This window comes from Salvelinus alpinus, chromosome 1 (genome assembly GCF_045679555.1).
Source record: "Salvelinus alpinus chromosome 1, SLU_Salpinus.1, whole genome shotgun sequence".
Classification (NCBI taxonomy): domain Eukaryota; kingdom Metazoa; phylum Chordata; class Actinopteri; order Salmoniformes; family Salmonidae; genus Salvelinus; species Salvelinus alpinus.
In genome coordinates, this window is record NC_092086.1 from 87344549 (window position 1) to 87367662 (window position 23114).

At 42.3% G+C, this 23114-nt stretch overlaps 1 protein-coding gene across 2 annotated transcripts in view; it reads left to right on the forward strand.

Annotated features, from left to right (window-relative positions):
- LOC139532642 (UV radiation resistance-associated gene protein-like) overlaps positions 1-23114 on the forward strand; it is a 146054-nt gene that overhangs the window by 12880 nt on the left and 110060 nt on the right. For both annotated transcript variants that reach the window (XM_071330525.1, XM_071330535.1), the window contains exon 7: positions 20597-20702. In XM_071330525.1, coding sequence (XP_071186626.1) covers positions 20597-20702 — 106 coding nt within the window. The remainder of the gene's footprint in view (positions 1-20596; positions 20703-23114) is intronic.

Below are 23114 nucleotides of genomic sequence, written 5' to 3' on the forward strand. Positions count from 1 at the left end.
GCTGAGCGGCCTTTCAGGTTTTGTCGATATAGGACTCGTTTTACTGTGGATATAGATACTTTTGTACCTGTTACCTCCAGCATCTTCACAAGGCCCTTGGCTGTTGGTCTGGGATTGATTTGCACTTTTCGCACCAAAGTGCGTTCATCTCTAGGAGACAGAACGTGTCTCCTTCCTGAGCGGTATGATGGCTGCGTGGTCCCATGGTGTTTATACTTGCGTACTATTGTTTGTACAGATGAACGTGGTGCTTTCAGGCATTTGGAAATTGCTCCCAAGGATGAACCAGACTTGTGGAGGTCTACAATTTTTTTTCTGAGGTCTTGGCTGATTTCTTTTGATTTTCCCATGATGTCAAGCAAAGAGGCACTGAGTTTGAAGTTAGGCCTTGAAATACATCCACAGGTACACCTCCAATTGACTCAAATTATGTCAATTAGCCTATCAGAAGCTTCTAAAGCCATGACATAATTTTCTGGAAAATGTTCCAAGCTGTTTAAAGGCACAGTCAATTTAGTGTATGTAAACTTCTGACCCACTGGAATTGTGATATAGTGAATTATAAGTGAAATAATCTGTCTGTAAACAATTGTTGGAAAAATTACTTGTGTCATGCACAAAGTAGATGTCCTAACAGACTTGCCAAAACTACAAGAATTTTGCGGAGTGGTTGAAAAACGAGTTTTAATGACTCCTATCTAAGTGTATGTAAACTTCCCACTTCAACTGTAGGTATTCAGACCCTTTGCTATGAGTTTCTAAATTGAGCTAAGGTGCATCCTGTTTACATTCATCATCCTTGAGATGTTTCTACAACTTGATTTAGGTCCACCTGTGGTAAATTCTATATAAGGTCCTACAGTTGACAGTGCATGTCAGAGCAAAAACCAAGCCACGAGGTCGAAGGAATTGTCTATAGAGCTCCAAGACAGGATTGTGTCGAGGGACAGTTTCTGGGAAGGGTACCAAAACATTTCTCCAGCATTGAAGGTCCCCAAGAACACAGTGGTCTCCATCATTCTTAAATGGAAGAAGTTTGGAACCACCAAGACTCTTCGTAGAGCTGGCCGCCCTGCCAAACTGAGTAATTGGGGGAGAAGGGCCATGGTCAGAGAGGTTACCAAGAACCCGATGGTCACTCTGACAGAGCTTCAGAGTTCCTCTGTGGAGATGGGAGAACCTTCCAGAAGGACAACCAGCACTCCACCAATCAGGCCTTTATGGTAGAGTGGCCAGACGGAAGCCATTCCTCAGTAAAAGGCACATGACAGCCCGCTTGGAGTTTTCCAAAAGGCACCTAAAGACTTTCAGACCATGAAAAACAATATTCTCTGGTCTGATGAAACCAAGGTTGAACTCTTTGGCCTCAATGACAAGCATCACATCTGGAGGGAAACTGGCACCATCCCTACTGTGAAGTATGGTGGTGGCAGCATCATATTGTGGGGATGTTTTTCAGTGGCAGGGATTGGGAGACTAGTCAGAATCGAGGCAAAGATGAACGGAGCAAAGTACAGAGAGATCCTTAATGAAAACCTGCTCCAGAGCGCTCAGGTCCTCAGACTGGGTCGAAGGGTTCACCTTTCAACAGGACAACGACCCTAAGCACACTGCCAAGACAACGCAGGAGTGGCTTCAGGACAAGTCTCTGAATGTTCTTGAGTGGCCCAGCCAGAGCTCGGACTTGAGAGGATCTGCATAGAAGAATGGGAGAACCTTCCCAAATACATGTGTGCCAAGCTTGTAGTGTCATACGCAAGAATTGAATTGAATTTATTTTCTTCCAATGAATTTGGCTCTAGCATTTGAACTGTTTTGGCTATGAGCTATTATGAATATATTAAACTTTGATTAACTTAATAATGGTTTGTTAACTTGATACACAGACAATTAATGCAATATTTACCTTTTAAATATTACATTTTACTTTTACATTTTGAAACTGAATGCAATACTAATTCAATTCAGTTTCAAATCATGAAATACAAGTTCAATTTATGAGTTCAATGATTCAATTTGTGCATTAAACATTCCAAAATATTACATTCAAATTCAATATCCTAATTCAAAATTATTAAATTCAAATGCAATTTCTGTTGGCACTGAAATCGCTCCATACGCTAGCCTCTTGGCAAGTACGCTGTTTGACTGCCCTACCAAGAGCATACTCTGCCTGTCTACAGGCCAGGGGCACAACTTCCTTTAGCTAACTGAAAGGATTTTAATTGCAAAATATACTTATGGAAGCAAGAGGATACAAAACAGAAAATATCCTCAACACTGTCTGACCCCACTCATTACTTACTCATCGACATTCTTCTCTCAGTAACTAGCACAACACTCCCTTTCAATTGCAGATTTGTTTTTGCATTTTTTTGTATTTCACCTTTATTTAACCAGGTAGGCTAGTTGAGAACAAGTTCTCATTTGCAACTGCGACCTGGCCAAGATAAAGCAAAGCAGTTCGACACATACAACAACACAGAGTTACACATGGAATAAGCAAACATACAATCAATAATACAGTAGAAAAATCTATATACAGCATGTGCAAATGAGGTAGGATAAGAGAGATAAGGCAATAAATAGGCCATGGTGGCGAAGTATGACTTGTGGAGATGACTTGCAACCAGCTTTGCTGTTTTATCTAATTGTCACTCTCAACATTCCTCAGACTTTCTGTCATTATATATATTCCCCACATTGTCCATAAAATGGCACCAGGAAACTGCCTCAAACGCCTTTATTATTATAGTCTGTTTTTGCTCCCAAGTCACTGAGAGCTGCCAAAAGTCCTGTCTTTAAAAGGACATGCGTATTGAAAGCTATAATCAAGTTAGTTAAATAAAGGAACCTTGTCATCATAATAAAGTAACAGATGGATAATTCCATTAGAATTATTGGGTTTTAATATTGGAGATTAGTGGCCATTTTTACTAATTCATTCCACAAGGGGGTGCCAAACTATCACTTTCTGAGTTGGGAAAACACCAGGCAGTTTAGTAAGGACTAGGGAGGCATGGTTCCAATTGCTGTTTTCTCTATGTTGCAAAAACACAGCTCTGTTCTATATTTGAATGTGGGGTAATGTTAACACTACTTACAGGGTTTGAGTAGGGCTTGCCTTGGTGAACACCACAGTTAATTAGAAGTTGGATTAAGCTACATTTAATTACACTTTTGCACTGCACTGTAAGGGGCACAATGTTTTGGACTGTTTATGACAAGTTCCTATAGTTAGGCTACATTCGTTAGTGGAGTATCTGTCCTCTTCCTCAAGTTTTTACTCTTTTTCTTGAGTCAGAGGATTCAAGAATAAGATATATGCATTTCTTTATGTTATGCATCACTCCTGGCCCCAGCTTGAGGTGAGCTGTACAGTGTCAGGGTGAAGATTCCTCGAGCCCTAGGGGCTTCCTCTGGCCGATTACTGTTTTGTGTCTTCACCTGACTTGGGAATAGAAAATGGCCTCCAGGGTGCGTGAGTGATCTTCACATACCAAAGTTTCACATCAATGCTGGGCCAACAACACACACCATACATTCTTTTTTAATATCACTCACTCAGAATTTGTGCACAGGCTTTTTTTTGTTATTTAAGAGAAAATGGTGTCCCTACAGATTTGAGAGGGTTGAATCCTATTGCTTTATGGGCTCTGCTCAGTGCTGTTGAGTCCTACATACCTAAACTCCTTCCCCTGCTCTCTCCATCCCGGTGGGGCTCTGAGGAATTTAAAGCAACTCCATTGTACCCCTCCCTCTCATCTCCTTCCTGAGCCTGAGGCTTTTCTGCAGGCCTGTAGCCAGGCTGATAGACGCTGATGTGATGTGGCTCGTTGACTCTAACATGGCCTAGGTGTCTCTCTCTGCTCCCCTCTATTTCTCTCTAGGGTAGACCTGGACAGGCTCTGGGTTGTGTCTTGGCTTCAGGCCGCGATGTGCTCACTGTTTAGGGCCTAGAGATCCTTTTAACAGTGATTCATCAGATACACCCCTATGTATGTATGTATGTATGTATGTATGTATGTATGTATGTATGTATGTATGTAGACCAAAACCCCACCTCCATAGCATGGGATTGCATAGACACTTCTGGGTAGTTTTGAGTATGTTCATTTCTCTAAACTCTCGTGTTCTGAGTTCTCACTGTGATGTCTGGACTGGAGAGATGCCACAGGATTTCGTTAGTTCAGGTGCATAGATAGATGTGTGTACATAGCTGTTAATATGTACAGTATCAGTCAAAAGTTTGGACACATACTTGTTCCAGGGTTTTTATTTATTTTTTACTTTTTAGTGAAGACATCTCAACTATGAAATAACACACATGGAATCATGTAGTAACCAAGTAGCCACCATTTGCCTTGATGACAGCCTTTCACACTCTTGGCATCCTCTCAACCAGTTTCATGAGGTAGTCACCTGGAATGCATTTCAATTAACAGGTGTGCCTTGTTCATTTGTGGAATTTCTTTCTTTCTTAATGCGTTTAAGCCAATCAGTTGTTGTGATAACTGACAGTCCATCATTACTTTAAGACATGAAGGTCAGTCAATCCAGAACAGTGCAGTCGCAAAAACCTTCAAGCCCTATGATGAAAGGAAGACCCAGAGTTACCCCTGCTGCAGTGGATAAGTTCATTAGAATTACCAGCCTCAGAAATTACAGCCCAAATAAATTCTTCACAGAGTTCCAAGTAATAGACACATATCAACATCAACTGTTCAGAGGAGACCGCGTGAATCAGGCCTTCATGGTCGAATTGCTGAAAAGAAACCACTACTAAAGTACACCAATAATAAGAAGAGACTTGCTTGGGCTAAGAAACACAAGCAATGCACATCAGACCAGTGGAAATCTGTCCTTTGGCCTGTTGAGTCCAAATGTGAGATTTTTTTGGTTCCAACCGCCGTGTCTTTGTGAGATGCAGAGTAGGTGAACGGATGATCTCTGCATGTGTAGTTCCCACCATGAAGCATGGAGGTGTGGTGGTGCTTTGCTGGTGACACTGTCAGTGATTTTATTTAGAATTCAAGGCACAATTAACCAGCATGGCTACCACAGCATTCTGCAGCAATACGCCATCCCATCTGGTTTGCGCTTAGTGGGACTATCATTTATTTTTCAACAGGACAATGACCCAACACACCTCCAGGCTGTGTGAGGGCTATTTGACCAAGAAGGAGAGTAATGGGAGCGCTGCATCAGATGACCTGGCCTCCACAATCACCTGACCTCAACCCAATTGAGATGGTCAGGGATGAGAGTTGGACCGCAGTGAAGGAAAAGCAACCAACAAGTGCTCAGCATATGTGGAACTCCTTCAAGACTGTTGGAAAAGCATTCCAGGTGAACCTGGTTGAGATAATGCCAAGAGTGTACAAAGTTGTCATCAAGGCAAAGTGTGGCTACTTCGAATAATCTCAAATGTATTTTGATTTGGGTAACACTTTTTTTGGTTACTAAATATATAATATATATATATATATAATAAATAAACAATCCCTGAATGAGTAGGTGTGCCCAAATTTTCGACTGGTACTGTATGTATCATGCATCTGAGCTTTTATGTAGTGCTATATGGGTGATAAACCTTTTTATTCAAGTGTTTGGCATGGAAAATACTGTAAAAATACTGTAAATAACCTATATAAACAGTTACTGCTGTTGTGCTCATCATAGATTTAGTGAGGTAGAAATTATGTTTGTCAGTACATATATAATAGGAGCATTGAAGCAGTGTGCAAGTGCTGTACACAACAAGTATCCCTGCTGTTCCCAGTTAGCTATATATTTTCTCCAGAGTATATATACCAGACCCGTATACATCGTCCTCTGAAATAGTGATACACATACAGTCACAAAGGATCAACAACATTCGCAACAAATACTGTAACTTGCCTCACCCATTTTGTCTCAGCGTGAGAGCTGCTCAGAACCTGGCTATGACCGGAATGGCTCTGATTCCCCTTTCCAAGAACACTTGATTGATGATGCAAATTTGTCAGCGAGCGATTCACTGTCGACTTGGCCCCGGTTTGACGAGACCCCTAAGCCTAGGGAGTGTGAAAAACACAACATGGAATAGGGAACACGAGTTTGGATGGGCTGGCAGACGGAGGAGGCCTTACATAGAGTAAGATTTACTGAGAGGAGGGATGATATAGTGTACTGAGCCACTTCCAGTGTTTTCCGTAAGTACGTGGAGTACGCAGCCAAATAGAAAAAATAGCCAGCCAGGGAGTTCTGGGCCTCCTCCACACACACACTCAAAAATGCAGAGCAAGCTCTCTTTTGGTGGCCTCTGGTACATTCTAATGCCTTGATTCCATCTAAATGCAGCTAAATGATTTAATACTTTAATGACTTTACCTCCCAGATTGGTAATATTAGTTTTAGTATTGAATAGAAAGACATGACTTTACGATTAAAATGACTTCAAATGTATGAATTCAGTGTGCTAGTTGTTTTAGATAACGCCTAGGGCTGTTACAGTGACTGTATTACCTCCACACCGGCGGTCACGAGTCATAAAGGCAGTCAAATTACACTTGACTGTTTAGTCACGGTAATTAGGCTTCTCCAAATTCTGATGCTGCTGACGGTCATTAGTAGTCTACCAAACTTGCTAACTGCTTGGTACCAGCACTCTATTGTCCCTCTAATTACTCTGACATCAATGCAAATGTAATTGAAAATCTACTCAAACACTTCATGAGAGCCCATGAGCTCATGTTGTGCAACATTTCTATAGGCTATGCAATGGCGCGAGAACAGAGTGATGGCCTCTATTAAAAAGATCTAAACTTTCCTAATATTAAGCACATGGAGTATAGCCTACCTGGCTGGCATGGAAATAGCGTCCTCTATTTCCTATTTAAGTACATAGATGACATGTATTTTTTCCCCCCGCTGCCCATGTTTTAAGACCGCTGCATGATAATGGTCCATTCTAAATCAAAATAAATTGTATATGTAAAGACAAGATTAAATCAAGAATAGTGAAAGATTAGTGGAATCTGTGTGTGTAGCTGGACAGGTAGGATGACTGACAGTGAAGGTGAACAGGTGGTCACAGGTCAGGTGACAGAGGAATGGATGAGACTGAGGCAGGAATTCCTTTAACCATAAAGTGGTATATTTACTGAGTAGTATGTGCTGCATAACAAAGGAAACAGAATAAAGTGTATCCAATCAAATTCATAATCACAAAGATCAAATCATAACAATCATTCATTATTAACATAATTAGGGAATTCAGCAATCCAGTTCATTACGAAGTCAATAGGGATCATCCTTGAGTCATTTAGGCTCGTAACTATTTATCATGAGAAGAATAATACAAACAGTGATCGGTTATTCAATCTATAATCCCCATTAGTTTGATATCAGAATCGATCACTTCAGCAAACAATGATGTTTCATATTTCACCCTTTCAAGTGTCTTCATATGTACATGTAATTTCATTACATATTAACCGTATATCGATGGCATAATTGGCCTTTGATGATCCGTAGGGCTGTGATCATTGAACATTCACATTACACAATAGGTTTGAAACGTGCGCTCCAAGCCGCGCTCCAAGCCGCGCTCCGCGGTGATAACTATAAACAATAACTGATGGCCCACTCTCCCGATCGCAACAGATAGTTCAGCTGAAAGGTAACAGATTCGGTGGATTTACGTGGATTCATGGACGCACAAAACGTCTGGATTAGACGGAGTTAAGGAAGAGAAAACAGCGAGATCAGGCGATGGCGATTTCCTCCTTTTATGGAGTTGAGATCTGTCGGACATTTCCACCTGACCTAATTAAAGCGCCCCTGGCCCAGCTGAGCAAGTGGCCATGAATTAAAGGATTCTTCCACCAACTCCATGGCCCTTTTCTACAAATAGGCTAATATTGTCACCCATCAGACTATCACTTGTGAATTATCACTTGTCCCTCAGCAGCAGACATATGGTGAGCAATATGTTTGGAACATCGAATGGCAATCGAATCTCAATACATATAGAATCGGAATACGTACAAGTATTGTGATATTATCGTGTATTGAGGTCCTTGGCAGTTCCCAGCTCTGCCTTCCAGTATGCAAATTAGGGAGCCAAATCAGGTTCGCGAACAACCATCACTAGGCTACACTGACGAGTCACTTTAGCGGTCTCTGACAAGTCTCGACATGGGCTTTGAATCGTAGGAAAATACAAACAAGATCTTTGGTCTACTTGTCCCGATGCGATACCCTAGACATATAACTACGTTGTATGATTTATGATTATCAAAGGGATATAGGAGACTGACTTTATTCAGTCAGATTGACATCTTTTATAAACTAGTCAACACTTGCTGTTCGGTCATCAATAAAAGCACAGTAAATATGCCCCCAACTCCGTGACTGTATAGGCCTATGAAACAAGCAAAAGAAAATAAGTATATGTGCCACAAAACAATAATTAAATGGGTTTTCAACTCATGATTACCACTTACATGGGACGTGTACATTTACTCACAGGAGATAATGAAGAAGCATCATGTTCTCCCTCTGTGAAAATAAATTTGACTGCAGCCAACCACAGCGTACAAAAATAACACCGGTACCGAGAGGTGGGACAGACAGCAGACAGACAAACTAAGTTTCCCTGTCATCGTTCGCTTTGTGACTGTCCTATCAATAGATCACTAGAAGATACATATCTTTCGTTCTAGCGGGAGAAGGCTATACAGACTTTTCTGACTAGCGAATTGAAACTTTTAAATTAAAAGAAGCCTAGTTCATTTATTAAGTGGATAAAGTAGCCGGCCCTACAATAAGTCCGTTATCGGCTATTAAGCCGGCGGCCGGCGCTTATGGAAAACACTGCACTTCCTCTGAAGAGCTGGGCCTGGGGGAGCAGATGGAGTGGAAAGCCAAGGGAGAACAGTCAAGATGCACCATGGCCTGTGGGGCAATACCTGCTCTGTTCCTTTCAAAATAACTTGAAATAACAGGCAAGGTGATCCCATCTCACCTCTGCTATTTTTGTCTATGATGCCCCTGGCACAGGCAATTTGACAATCGAATGAAATTACACCGATATCTCTCAATTCTACCGATCACCGTCTTATTATATGCCAACGATATCTCACTTTATCGGAAAAATGTATCTCAATCACTCCCAAAAGTTTTGAAGATAGACAAATTCAGCTCTCTCAAGTTAAAAAATACATCTAACCAAATCTGCCATACTGCTTCTCAAGACCCCGATGGAGGACTTAATCTCTACTTATGAAATCCCAATCCTTTCCCATTTTAAATATTTGTGAATAGATATACAGTATTTACTTCCTTCGATAAAACCATTTCCAGAAATTAACAGAATGCTCAGATCAATTCAACCTCAGTAGATGGACTAATATCCCAGTTGCTTTAACCAGACAAATAAACTCAGCAAAAAAAGAAACGTCCTCTTACTGCCAACTGCGTTTATTTTCAGCAAACTTAACATGTGTAAATATTTGTATGAATATAACAAGATTCAACAACTGAGACAAACTGAACACGTTCCACAGACATGTGACGGAATAATGTGTCCCTGAACAAAGAGGGTGTCAAAATCAAAAGTAACAGTCAGTATCTGGTGTGGCCAACAGCTGAATTAAGTACTGCAGTGCATCTCCTCCTCATAGACTGCACCAGATTTGCCAGTTCTTGCTCTGAGATGTTACCTCACTCTTCCACCAAGGCACCTGCAAGTTCCTGTAATGGCTCTAGCCCTCACTCTCCAATCCAACAGGTCCCAGACGTGCTCAATGGGATTGAGATCCGGGCTCTTCGCTGGCCATGGCAGAACACTGACATTCCTGTCTTGCAGGAAATCACGCACAGAACGAGCAGTATGGCTGGTGGCATTGTCATGCTGTAGGGTCATGTCAGGATGAGCCTGCAGGAAGGGTACCACATGAGGGAGGAGGATGTCTTCCCTGTAACGCACAGCGTTGAATTGCCTGATGATGCTGTTACACACCGCCCCAGACCATGATGGACCCTCCACCTCCAAATTGATCCCGCTCCAGAGTACAGGCCTCGGTGTAACGCTCATTCCTTCGACGATAAACGCGAATCTGACCATCATCCTTGGTGAGACAAAACCACGACTCGTCAGTGAAAAGTACTTTTTGCCAGTCCTGTCTTGTCCAGCAATGGTGGGTTTGTGCCCATAGGCAGCGTTGTTGCCGGTGATGTAAGGCAGGTCTTCACCAGACAACAGGCCTACAAGCCCTCAGTCCAGCCTCTCTCAGCCTATTGCGGACAGTCTGAGCACTGATGGAGGGATTGTGCATTCCTGGTGTAACTCGGGGAGTTGTTGTTGTATTGCCATCCTGTACCTGTCCCACAGGTGTGATGTTCGGATGTACCGATCCTTTGCAGGTGTTGTTATTGTTACATGTGGTCTGCCACGGCGAGGGACGATCAGCTGTCCGTCCTATCTCCCTGTAGCGCTGTCTTAGGCGTCTCACAGTACGGACATTGCAATTTATTGCCCTGGCCACATCTGCTGTCCTCATGCCTCCTTGCAGCATGCCTAAGGCACGTCTACGCAGATGAGCAGGGACCCTGGGCATCTTTCTTTTGGTGTTTTTCAGAGTCAGTAGAAAGGCCTCTTTAGTGTCCTAAGTTTTCATAACTGTGACCTTAATTGCCTACTGTCTGTAAGCTGTTAGTGTCTTAATGACCGTTCCACAGGTGCATGTTCATTAATTGTTTATGGTTCATTGAACAAGCATGGGAAACAGTGTTTAAACCCTTTACAATGAAGATCTGTGAAGTTATTTGGATTTCTACGAATTCTTTTGAAAGACAGGGTCCTGAAAAAGGGACTTATTTTTTTGCTGAGTTTATTTATTGTCAAAATGAATATATTGCAACAGCTGAATTTCTGTAGTTCAATGCTTCTCTTGTCTCCCCCTTCTAGCTATTGGGATAAAATCCATAGTGCGGTTTCAAATATGGCAAGGTAAAGTTAACTTGCTTAGAGGGAGAGACGTAGCAGAACTATTCGTACCAAACATTTCAATTGTATTTCCAGGGATTTGCATTTCATCCTAAATTGGTTTTGACATTATTATTCTGCCCCCTGGCTTAGTATAGAGATAAATATGGTGTCTCCTATTGCCTTGGAAGAGGTGGTCTTCACTGATACATCCCTTAAACATTATAAACTACACTTTGGTCCTATTGTTGTGCACACCATTTCTATTTGGCGCAAAATTGAAAAACAATGCAACTGGGAATCAAAATTACATGGCAATACTCCAATATTTCACAATAACTCCCTGCTATATTGCAACCCTCAATGGTCTAAACGTTGAATCCGTACCCTTGCCGATATCATGGACAGTAGTGGTTTGAGAAAATTCAAAGATTTGAAAAACAAATACTCATTACAGTGCAAATCTTTTTTTCTATATTTAAAACTTAGGAGTTCCTTGGGAAACCAAACTACCGAACCATCCAATGATGGGATTTATAAATGAATTATTTGGGCTCCCGAAAGGACTGATCTCTAAAATATATAAACAACTTTTGGAAAGCTTATGTTCTGAGTTTGAACAACTCTTTAACTGGAACAGAATATGAACAAATATGACCTTGGCATCCCATAATCCAAATCATCAACTTAAATATTATAAGTTTGTTCACAGACTGTATTAAACACCAATAAAATGTTTTACGATGAGATTGGCCCCAACGGTTCACTGTGTTCCCTAAATCAGGTTGGCACATTCCTCCATATGATGTGGAAGTGGGCGCAATCTTAGTTGCTAGGGGGTGTGCGAAGGGGTGGTAAACATGGTTTCCAGGGGTGGGTGGTTTGGATGGAGACATGTTGGTTGGAGGAATGGGAGGTTGGTGGTGGAGGCCCAATTCTATTTTTTGTTTGATTTTCCTGAATGTATTATTAATTATTAAACTGTATATATTTCTTACTGTTTTTTTCTTTTGAGCGGCAGCCTACGGGTACAGGTTTTTATAAACGTATAATTTGAAATGGATAATGTACCTTAGACTGGAAATGTAGGCCTAGTACTCGAGTGGCTCCAGGAATCTTATTCACAGTTGTAAAACGAAAGCGAATTACATCTGTGTCTGCGCTGTAACTCTATGAATCATTTTAGCACAGGGTATATACAGTGAGGGAAAAAGTATTTGATCCCCTGCTGATTTTGTACGTTTGCCCACTGACAAAGAAATTATCAGTCTATAATTTTAATGGTAGGTTTATTTGAACAGTGAGAGACAGAATAACAACAAAAATATCCAGAAAAATGCATGTCAAAAATGTTATACATTGATTTGCATTTTAATGAGGGAAATAAGTATTTGACCCCTTCTCAATCAAAAAGATTTCTGGCTCCCAGGTGTCTTTCATACAGGTAACGAACGGAGATTAGGAGCACACTCTTAAAGGGAGTGCTCCTAATCTCAGTTTCTTACCTGTATAAAAGATACCTGTCCACAGAAGCAATCAATCAATCAGATTCCAAACTCTCCACCATGGCCAAGACCAAAGAGCTCTCCAAGGATGTCAGGGACAAGATTGTAGACCTACACAAGGCTGGAATGGGCTACAAGACCATCGCCAAGCAGCTTGGTGAGAAGGTGACAACAGTTTCTGTGATTATTCGCAAATGGAAGAAACACAAAAGAACTGTCAATCTCCCTCAGCCTGGGGCTCCATGCAAGATCTCACCTCGTGGAGTTGCAATGATCATGAGAACGGTGAGGAATCAGCCCAGAACTACACAGGAGGATCTTGTCAATGATCTCAAGGCAGCTGGGACCATAGTCATCAAGAAAACAATTGGTAACACACTATGCCGTGAAGGACTGGAATCCTGCAGCGCCCGCAAGGTCCCCCTGCTCAAGAAAGCACATATACATGCCCGTCTGAAGTTTGCCAATGAACATCTGAATGATTCAGAGGACAACTGGGTGAACGTGTTGTGGTCAGATGAGACCAAAATGGAGTTCTTTGGCATCAACCCAACTTGCCGTGTTTGGAGGAGGAGGAATGCTGCCTATGACCCCAAGAAACCATCCCCACCGTCAAACATGGAGGTGGAAACATTATGCTTTGGGGGTGTTTTTCTGCTAAAGGGACAGGACAACTTCACCGCATCAAAGGGACGATGGACGGGGCCATGTACCGTCAAATCTTGGGTGAAAACCTCCTTCCCTCAGCCAGGGTATTGAAAATGGGTCGTGGATGGGTATTCCAGCATGACAATGACCCAAAACACACGGCCAAGGCAACAAAGGAGTGGCTCAAGAAGAAGCACATTAAGGTCCTGGAGTGGCCTAGCCAGTCTCCAGACCTTAATCCCATAGAAAATCTGTGGAGGGAGCTGAAGGTTCGAGTTGCCAAACGTCAGCCTCGAAACCTTAATGACTTGAAGAAGATCTGCAAAGAGGAGTGGGACAAAATCCCTCCTGAGATGTGTGCAAACCTGGTGGCCAACTACAAGAAACGTCTGACCTCTGTGATTGCCAACAAGGGTTTTGCCACCAAGTACTAAGTCATGTTTTGCAGAGGGGTCAAATACTTATTTCCCTCATTAAAATGCAAATCAATTCATAACATTTTTGACATGCGTTTTTCTGGATTTTTTTGTTGATATTCTGTCTCTCACTGTTCAAATAAACCTACCATTAAAATTATAGACTGATCATTTCTTTGTCAGTGGGCAAACGTACAAAATCAGCAGGGGATCAAATACTTTTTTCCCTCACTGTACACTGTGGGCAGTTTATTCGATACACCACCCCGTTCACGAAAATGGTTCGCTCCTACAGATAGTCACATAGCTTAATATATAAAGCAGACAGACAGGCATTGAGGCATTCAGTTACTGTTTGATTGAACGTGAGAATGGGAAAAAGCGACTTTGAGCATGGTATGATCATCGGTGCCAGGCGTGCCCGTTCCAGTATCTGAGAAACGTCCATCCTCCTGAGCTTTTCTTGTATGACAGTGTCTAGGTTTTACCGAGAATAGAATGACAAACAAAAACATCCGGTCATCGGCAGTCCTGTGGCCGAAAACAGCTAGTTGATGAGTGGTCGAAAGAAAATGGCAAGAATCGTGCAAGCTAAGCTAACAGCCACGTTGTTCTTTCTCTGTATTCTCAGATTATTTATTTTACTGACCTCCCTCCTGTGTGTGTGTGTGTTTGTGTCTGTTCAGTGTGTGAAAACGGAGGCAGTGTTCCACTGTGAAGGCTAGAGGGGGTCTGCCCTGACCCAGTGTCTAGGGGAGGTGATAAGCCTTTCCTGTAGTTAGTGCCTTGCCTCATAGCAGTCCTGTGGGTCGCCTGCCTGCTCTCAGCCACAGGATATTGTTCTGGGCCGGATTAAGGGGACCCATTTAAACAGCTGGCCCACTCCAGGCCCAGAGAGCTGACCCCCAGGGTCCCAACGCCACCATTCAGACTACAGAAAACAAACTGGCTACTAAACCCCAAATCACTGTGCATAATATGGACGTATCTATGCTATTTTGCTATCACACCTCAGGAGTATACTTGGGCGGTATCAAAACAAGCCCAGTAGGTGCTGAGGGACTCCTGTTGTAAGAGGTGGTCCTCTGGGCCATTTTTTTGCAGCTATTCACCCTAACATTCCTCTGAGCTCCAAACTTAGTGTGGAAATCTCTTTTTCTTCGCTATCCCTAAAATCATGCGTTAGGCTACTATTTCATGTGTTCTATGAGTTAGTTACATTCTCACGTTTAGTATATTACAGTTATGTCAAGACATTATAGACATGTTTTTTGTCTGTTTTTTTATTTTCAAGGTGTTTCAAATGGGAGAAACTAAGAGTCTCACACGCCATGCCAGTAGCCTGCATTCTTTGTTTGTTTCCAGCCACTAGGCCCATGTAGACTCCTGGGTCTTGTTAATTTGCTACGGTGTGCACTAATTAATTAACAAAAATCACGCTTTTCTATTTGGACAGTTTCATGTAGTTCCTCTCTAATTCGTTCTGTTTGGTGCCCATGTAGACTGAGTGTTCCTGCTCCTGGTTGTTTAGGCTATATCTCTTTCTTTCTTCCGGGGCCAACACCGCTCGCTGGCGGTCAGCGAACACTGCTGTCAGTGGAGTAGGCATGCTAGGCCCTAACTTTGATCCTAATTGATGTAACAGTGGTGGTAAAAGGCAAGTCTTCGTGCGGTAAGGATATTAGTTGTTTATTGTTGGGTTCATTACCCCCGGCAGCTTTATTGACCTAGAAGGACACTTTGGGTTTAGGCTGAGGTGAGGGGGGTTTCTCTGGTGGCAGGGGAGGAGGTGGGAACCTCTAGTCTGTAATCAAGTGGGAGGGGCCTGGCCTCTCTGTGACCCTAGAAGACTAAAGTATCCTTTCTCAGGGTTGCTCATGGGGTTTCCCAGCATGCATTTCTCTCAAGTTGCCATGTATTGTAAACCAAGCTTGTTGACTTACAACATCTTGGAGGAAGTCAATAATGAGGCATCCATCCATCCATCCACAGAGAGCAGGCGCACCAAAATATTTTCTGTGGGGGGACAATCTTATCTCCCCCTCCATGTACAATGGTGAAATTTGAGGTGAATAGCGACAGGGTAAAATGTGTTGACATTCTCTGCCCTGCTGTTGAGGTCCAGGTATGCGGCAGAATGGAAGGTGTTTATTTGGTTTTCCAACTATGTCACCCCTCTGCCTCTTTTCCCCTTCCTTTTTATTGTTTGGCCGTTGTTGGGTACCTGTTACATATTTGTGTTATCTGTAAAACATACACTCTATTTTTGTGTTTATTTTATTTCTAAGATACAAATGACTAAGGGTGTGAATGTATTCTATTGGTTTAATTTGTAAGATCAAACAGTCTCAATTATTTTATGATTGATTTAATCGATATGCTCCGATGAGTAGTTTTGAACTATTAGTCCATTCAGTAAAAGTACATGTCTGATCTAGTTGTCTCTCTTCCAGCCTATGTTCCAGGCCTGTCTGTAAGGTGTTTGTGTCTTTCTGTGTGTATGACCTATATCTGTAGACCGAGGAAGTGGAAGCGGAGGTGGAGAGGGGCCAAAAACATAAACAAGGGCCCCAATCTCTTGTCACCTGATATAAGAACATTTCAGAAATGAAGCCCATCGTATCACACAGCAAAAGAAAAGTGTTTTGTCAACCTCCTCCCCTCCCCCCTCTTATGTTTTCTTAGATACCAACTGCACCTCGCTTCCTCGCTTTTTCTCTCTAACACAAAAGATCCACAAAAAGTTTCCATGCCTGCGACGTCAAGCGGTCTCTCAAAACAAAAAGCACAGTGTCGGAACGATATGAGGGGGGGATGAAAAATGCATGATAACGAACAAAAACCCGAGAACCGCTACAAGCCATTGTGGAAAAATGGAATAGACCCAGGCGTTAAGCTATCTCATCAACTGCTTTGTGATTGAGGAGAGCAAGACCCCAACCCCCAATGCTATATAAGGCAATGAAATGTGTTTTGTTTCGATGTGCCCCTACTCTATTCTCCAGAGGGACAGAGGATGGGATATTTTTTCTTCTTCTTTCAATTTAAAAGGTTTTATCGGCATGGGAAACATATGTTTCAATTGCCAAAGCAAAATAAATGGACAATAAACAAAAGTGTAATAAACAATAAAACTAACAGTAAACATTACACTCATGGTATATTATGGCAATGTACAGTGTTGTAAAAATGTGCAAATAGTTGAAGTACAAAATGGAAAATAAAGAATCCGTTAATACGGGTTGTATTTGCAATGGTGTTTGTACTTCACTGATTGCCCTTGATCTCTTTCTCTCTTTTTCTCTCTATATTTCTCTCTTTTCTTTTTCTCTCTTTTCCCCTAGTTGTTTTCCTACCTTTATCTCTGTAAGCCAGATGATACATCTGCCTTTGCTGTTGCTCGGCACTGATTGTGAGATTGGGTTTGCTGGCCTGTTGCTCTATGTATAAACCATGGTAAATATTTATTTGGAGCTCATTAGTTGGGTAAATGAATCCATGAATGGTACAGGCCATCAGAACCAGTGCTTTGGGGAGGCCACTCTGCAAGGAGTTACTACGTACTGGATGTGTATGAGGTTAGAAAGTCAATGCCATTTTGTATTTATTACAATGTTCATTGATTTTGCACCTCATAAACCCATCAACCCTTACTTCTTTCCTCCTTTATTCTGTGAGACGCAGCATCGCAAACAACAATTCTTTAAAGATGGCTTCCAAGCAGCTGTCTGTTTAGGGCAAATGTTCCATTTGAGAGTTCAGAAATGTTGTTGTAATCAACATGCTTTTATCAGGCATTCACCCACCAACTGATTTAAGGTTTTAAGCCAACAGATGTTATTATTTTTTAGATGCATATAGATCTTAAGTCAAGGACTGAATGTCCTTTTGAAGCACATCTGAAATGCGTACTTATTTGAATTGTAACTCCAAGTAATCCCTAGTTGTCATTTTCACTAGTCCTGTTGTAGAAAATGGAAAGTTGTTTATCGTTCAGTGGGTTTTCTGGAGGGGTGTGTGCCAGCCTGTCGGTTGTACTTCCCCAGTGAGGGCATAGTTGCCTGGGACTTGTTCACCCCCCTCCCCCCTGTGGTCCAGGGGCCCTGGCCCTCCTAGCCTCAGACTGGTAGAGCTGATAAGGGTTTCAGACATGCGTGAAGGACTGGGGAGATAACAGCACTCACCTAGGGGAAGTGGCCATATCAGATTCCTCCATCGCAATCACCTCGGACTGATAAAGCTGTCAAAATGGCTTTGCTCTGACGTTTCCTAGGACTATCTCCAACGGCTATCGTTGTCTTCCCAGGCAGGTTGAAATGGGAAGAAAAGTGAATGATTGTAGTAGAGATTTTTTTCCCTCCCTCCGTTCTTAAAGTGTGAAATCATTAGAAGTTAGTGTCTGACCCCACTTACTGAAGATACAGGAGTGATGAATGTTGGGCTGGGCTCCGTCCTCCTACCACACACAGTAATATCCTGAGGTGTCTGAGGAACAGCGTTTTAATGAAAAAACATGGAGGGGGCTGGAGGCACCCTAGATCTGTGGAAATATCTCAGAGCTGGATTAGTGTAAACCAATTTTATGGAGGGTCAGGCATAAAACCCACTAAAAGAGGCAGTTCCAAGAAGGCTCTGAGGGACTGCATACCTAAGCAAAACCCCTTTTCTCAACAGTCCTGTAAAGTTACTAAAATTCCCCACTTCCACTTCTTCCATGACCACAGGCCACATTCTCACTCTGCCATAACCACGTTCCCCACTGCAACCACTATGAACTCAACCACAAGTGGTTGTTGCATCATGAGAGGCGAGTGTATATAGTCTATGGACTAATACCCAGAGCTGCTGCTCACACATGGACCACATTCAAGCGCAAGCAGTGGGAAAGAGCTGCACCCGAGTACCTCCCCCTTCACCACCCGACCCCAAAAGGCCCATGATGTATGTAGCCTAGATGACTTATTGGCAGACAACTAGCTGCCTTGTTCAGCATGGATAGAGGAATGGAGTTTTTAGCCTCACTGATTTAGCCAATTACCTAATTTAAGAAAATTGAGGAACGAAAGCAACGGATATGGGATACGTGAGTGAAAAGAGGGACGTTTATCTGAAAAGGCTGTGGCTCCACGCCACCCTGCTTAATGTAACCTTTACTGAGAGAGAGAGGCATGTGTGGACCCAGCTGGTTGCAGTCACGTAGTGAAGAAAGATGTACGTAGTCACAGAGACCAATTTTGTTAAATGTTTTTGATCAATTTTGAGATTGTGGTAAATTGGGAAAGACCTAAAGGCTTCTTTTCAGATTCGTGCTCCGAAGTAAGGTGTTGAGAATGATTCAGAATTCCTAAGAAAGAAGCATAGTAGGAATTTTAGAAGAAAGTTGTGGTTGAATATTCCCATTATGTTAAAGTACTAGAGGAAGGGGAAACCACCAGCCCTCAGTTTACCTGGACCCTGATGACAGTTTAAAAGGCCCCAGAAGTGGAGTATGAAAGATCGCAGAGTGTTTTGGCACCAGTACAGGATTATCCACAATCCTGGGCCCTTAAAATAGTCTTTGTGGCTTCCACCAAGTCAACTGATTCAGCCAAAAGCTGAAGAACTGCACTGGTTTTGGTGCATTGATTGACTGAAGACTATGCATAGTGGTTTGGGGCGGGAATCTGCCTTAGCATTATCTAGGTTAAGTGCTGCGATATTACTATTAAACACAGGCCAGGCGGCACGTTCTTAGATCATCCTCAGGGTTCACTAGTAGCGAACAACAGACAGAAGGAGGGATTGTAGGATGGAGATGTGAGGAACAGCCTGCTTCAGAAAGAGGTGGAATGATGTGACTGGAAGAATGGTGGGTTGGAAAGTTGGGGCAGGGGGGCTGAAAGATAACTACATCTCTCCATCGGTAGCCCCCAGACCAGATGGTAGAACCATTCATACTGTAGATGAGAGAGAATTGGTCAGAAAATGCCAGCCACACTGCCACATCTAACGCTTACCTCCCATTGAGCGTGTCTGTAAATTAGACAGAACAAGGATGATCTCGAGTCTCTCTGACAATATTATTGCTAATGGCTGCCCTCCTGCGTGTGAGGAAGACCCTCATATCTCAGCCCGGTGTGATGGTTGTCTGTTCCTATTAGACGTGTCCCTGGGGCAGCTCTGTTGTGGGGAGCATCTCAGTCTCCCTCTCTCCCTCCCTCCCCATGAGGCCTGGAGCTGTTGAAAGCATACTTGGAGAGTTAATCAAGTCTGTGATTGATAGCTGCAATAACGTTTATGCTTGTCTTTTGGTATTGTTGTTATTGTTCCCTCTCCAGAGAGGACAATGAATGAATGACTTCAGTACCCAAAAGTTTTGGGAATGTCTTCCATGTTTGTGGTGAGGGTTTATTAAATGGCCCGTTGAGGTTTCTCTCAGTGGTCTGGATTTAGTATGTTTAGGTCCATAGGGCAACATTGAAGCCTTAAATTGTGGTTAGATATATTAGAAAATAAAAGTGATTAAAATACTGGTGGGTTATTTGTGGTTCTTGGGTATTTGAGAACCTGATATGTCCCCTGAATCTATAACTACATCTTAAGAGTCATTTTAATTAACTTTGTTCTTTCGACGTTCTCAAAACCTGCTTTGTCCTTTGTTAATTTGGAACTTTCATTAACTTGAGACATTTGGAGACAACACAGCACAACAATATAGATTAAACCCCAGTAAATTAGGAAAAGAAACAATGAGGGGAAACAAACTCTCGCCACAAATTAAGGACACACATGTGGTCCATCATAACTCAGACCTCCTCCCTCTGTCCTCCAAACAAACCTATATAACATTAACAAATAGCGCAATTAACAAGATGGCTGACATTATGCTGCCCGGAGAGGAGAGTCTGACCTCTGTTCTTCTGTATAGTTATTTATTTACTCTCCTGCAGTTGTATTGTAAATCTGTCAGCATCACATATAAGCATCCTCTATTATACAGTACATGTCTGTTGAGTTCCTGTGGTAGAGAGCCTTTTGATTAATAACCTGATTTTCTTCCTCCCTGTACTTTCTAGGCTCCACACAGCACAGAGAGCCATCAAGCAGACCCAGGTGACGGTGCAGAAGATCGGGAAGGAGATTGAGGAGAAGCTGAGGACGACAGCGGCCTGCAACGAGCGGGTGAGTCAGCCAGCCACATACAGATCCTCCACTGATCTCTGCTCATCCACAACTCATCCTCTTGCAAACCCATTATCTATGTTGTGCCAATATCATGTGCTTACTATAATGATCAGTTTGTCAGATTAGACCTGGCTAGGAGAACTGAAGTCTTTGTTCTTTTTTTATTTGACCAAAGATGATTGTGCTCGTCCAGATGAGTAGCACTAGCAGCTACTCCTGTAGTCAGCCAAAACAACCACCTGGGATCATCCAGCAATAATAATCTGTGGACGGCACCAAGCTAGCACTAGGCTAAATGCTCAGCACATTGTAGATAGTGTATTACACAGATCCTTATAAATATGTAATTAGACCCTCAGGCTTTTATCGTATAATCTATTTGGACAGATTAAGCTGTCACCCTCTCGCCCTCAAACTCTGGACAGGGTTGGGGAGTAACGGATTACATGTAATCTGTTACATGTAACGGATAAATGTAGTAATCAGATTACAGATACTTTTGAAAAACTAGATGATTACTTCTAGGATGACTTTTAAATTCATAAAGGATGTTTTGTGCAAAAAATATTTAACACCTTTCTGTTTTCTCAATGACATTAAAATCAGCATTGAAAAAAGGCTCAAGTTTTTAAGTTTGTTCAACCTGTGCGAGTCTGATTACAAGTCAGAGAACACTATGATGACACACCAGATGCATTTGATGGATTGCGGGAAAAAAGCAGGAATAGGTTTTTGTAGTCCAAGCTAAGTCTTCCAAAGATAATGCTGTCGGCATTTTCCAACTTGAATAAACACTTGGAGGTAAGGATGACAGCAGTGGTGTAGCCTATGGGCAATACGGGTATCACTTATTATTGATATCTAGGCTGCATAGCGCATTGATGTGATTCACACTGCTGCTCTCATTTAGCTATTTGCGCCTTATGCATTGTAGATTTTTTGAATGTGGATGGCTGTTCACAAATGTATGTGTTTTTTACCCCAATAATGGTTTAATTGAAGAAGTTTAACTGCCTATCAATCATTGTTTTGGCGACCAGGGGTATATTCATTAAGGAAACCGTTTACTGTTTAAGAACCAAATGGAAGCAAACAGAGTAAAACGAGAGTTTCTCTTGGACAAATTCAGATGACTCTCTCCGTTTCGTTCCATTTGCTTCCGTTTCAGAAAGGTTTTGCAACAGAATCGGCATAATGAGTATGCCCCAGTGGTCAGCCAGTATAAAATGCGCTCTTGCAACTAGAGGTCGACCGATTATGATTTTTCAACGCCGATACTGATTATTGGAGGACCAAAAAAAGCCGATACCGATTAACCGGCCAATTTAAAAATAATAAAATAAAATAATAATAATAATAATAATAAAAAAATAAAAAAGAATTAAAAAAATGTAAACATAAGAAAATATATACAGTGGGGAGAACAAGTATTTGATACACTGCCGATTTTGCAGGTTTTCCTACTTACAAAGCATGTAGAGGTCTGTAATTTTTATCATAGGTACACTTCAACTGTGAGAGACGGAATCTAAAACAAAAATCCAGAAAATCACATTGTATGATTTTTAAGTAATTAATTTGCATTTTATTGCATGACATAAGTATTTGATCACCTACCAACCAGTAAGAATTCCGGCTCTCACAGACCTGTTAGTTTTTCTTTAAGAAGCCCTCCTGTTCTCCACTCATTACCTGTATTAACTGCACCTGTTTGAACTCGTTACCTGTATAAAAGACACCTGTCCACACACTCAATCAAACAGACTCCAACCTCTCCACAATGGCCAAGACCAGAGAGCTGTGTAAGGACATCAGGGATAAAATTGTAGACCTGCACAAGGCTGGGATGGGCTACAGGACAATAGGCAAGCAGCTTGGTGAGAAGGCAACAACTGTTGGGGCAATTATTAGAAAATAGAAGAAAATAGAAGAAGTTCAAGATGATGGTCAATCACCCTCGGTCTGGGGCTCCATGCAAGATCTCACCTCGTGGGGCATCAATGATCATGAGGAAGGTGAGGGATCAGCCCAGAACTACACGGCAGGACCTGGTCAATGACCTGAAGAGAGCTGGGACCACAGTCTCAAAGAAAACCATTAGTAACACACTACGCCGTCATGGATTAAAATCCTGCAGCGCACACAAGGTCCCCCTGCTCAAGCAGGCGCATGTCCAGGCCCGTCTGAAGTTTGCCAATGACCATCTGGATGATCCAGAGGAGGAATGGGAGAAGGTCATGTGGTCTGATGATTCAAAAATAGAGCTTTTTGGTCTAAACTCCACTCGCCGTGTTTGGAGGAAGAAGAAGGATGAGTACAACCCCAAGAACACCATCCCAACCGTGAAGCATGGAGGTGGAAACATCATTCTTTGGGGATGCTTTTCTGCAAAGGGGACAGGACGACTGC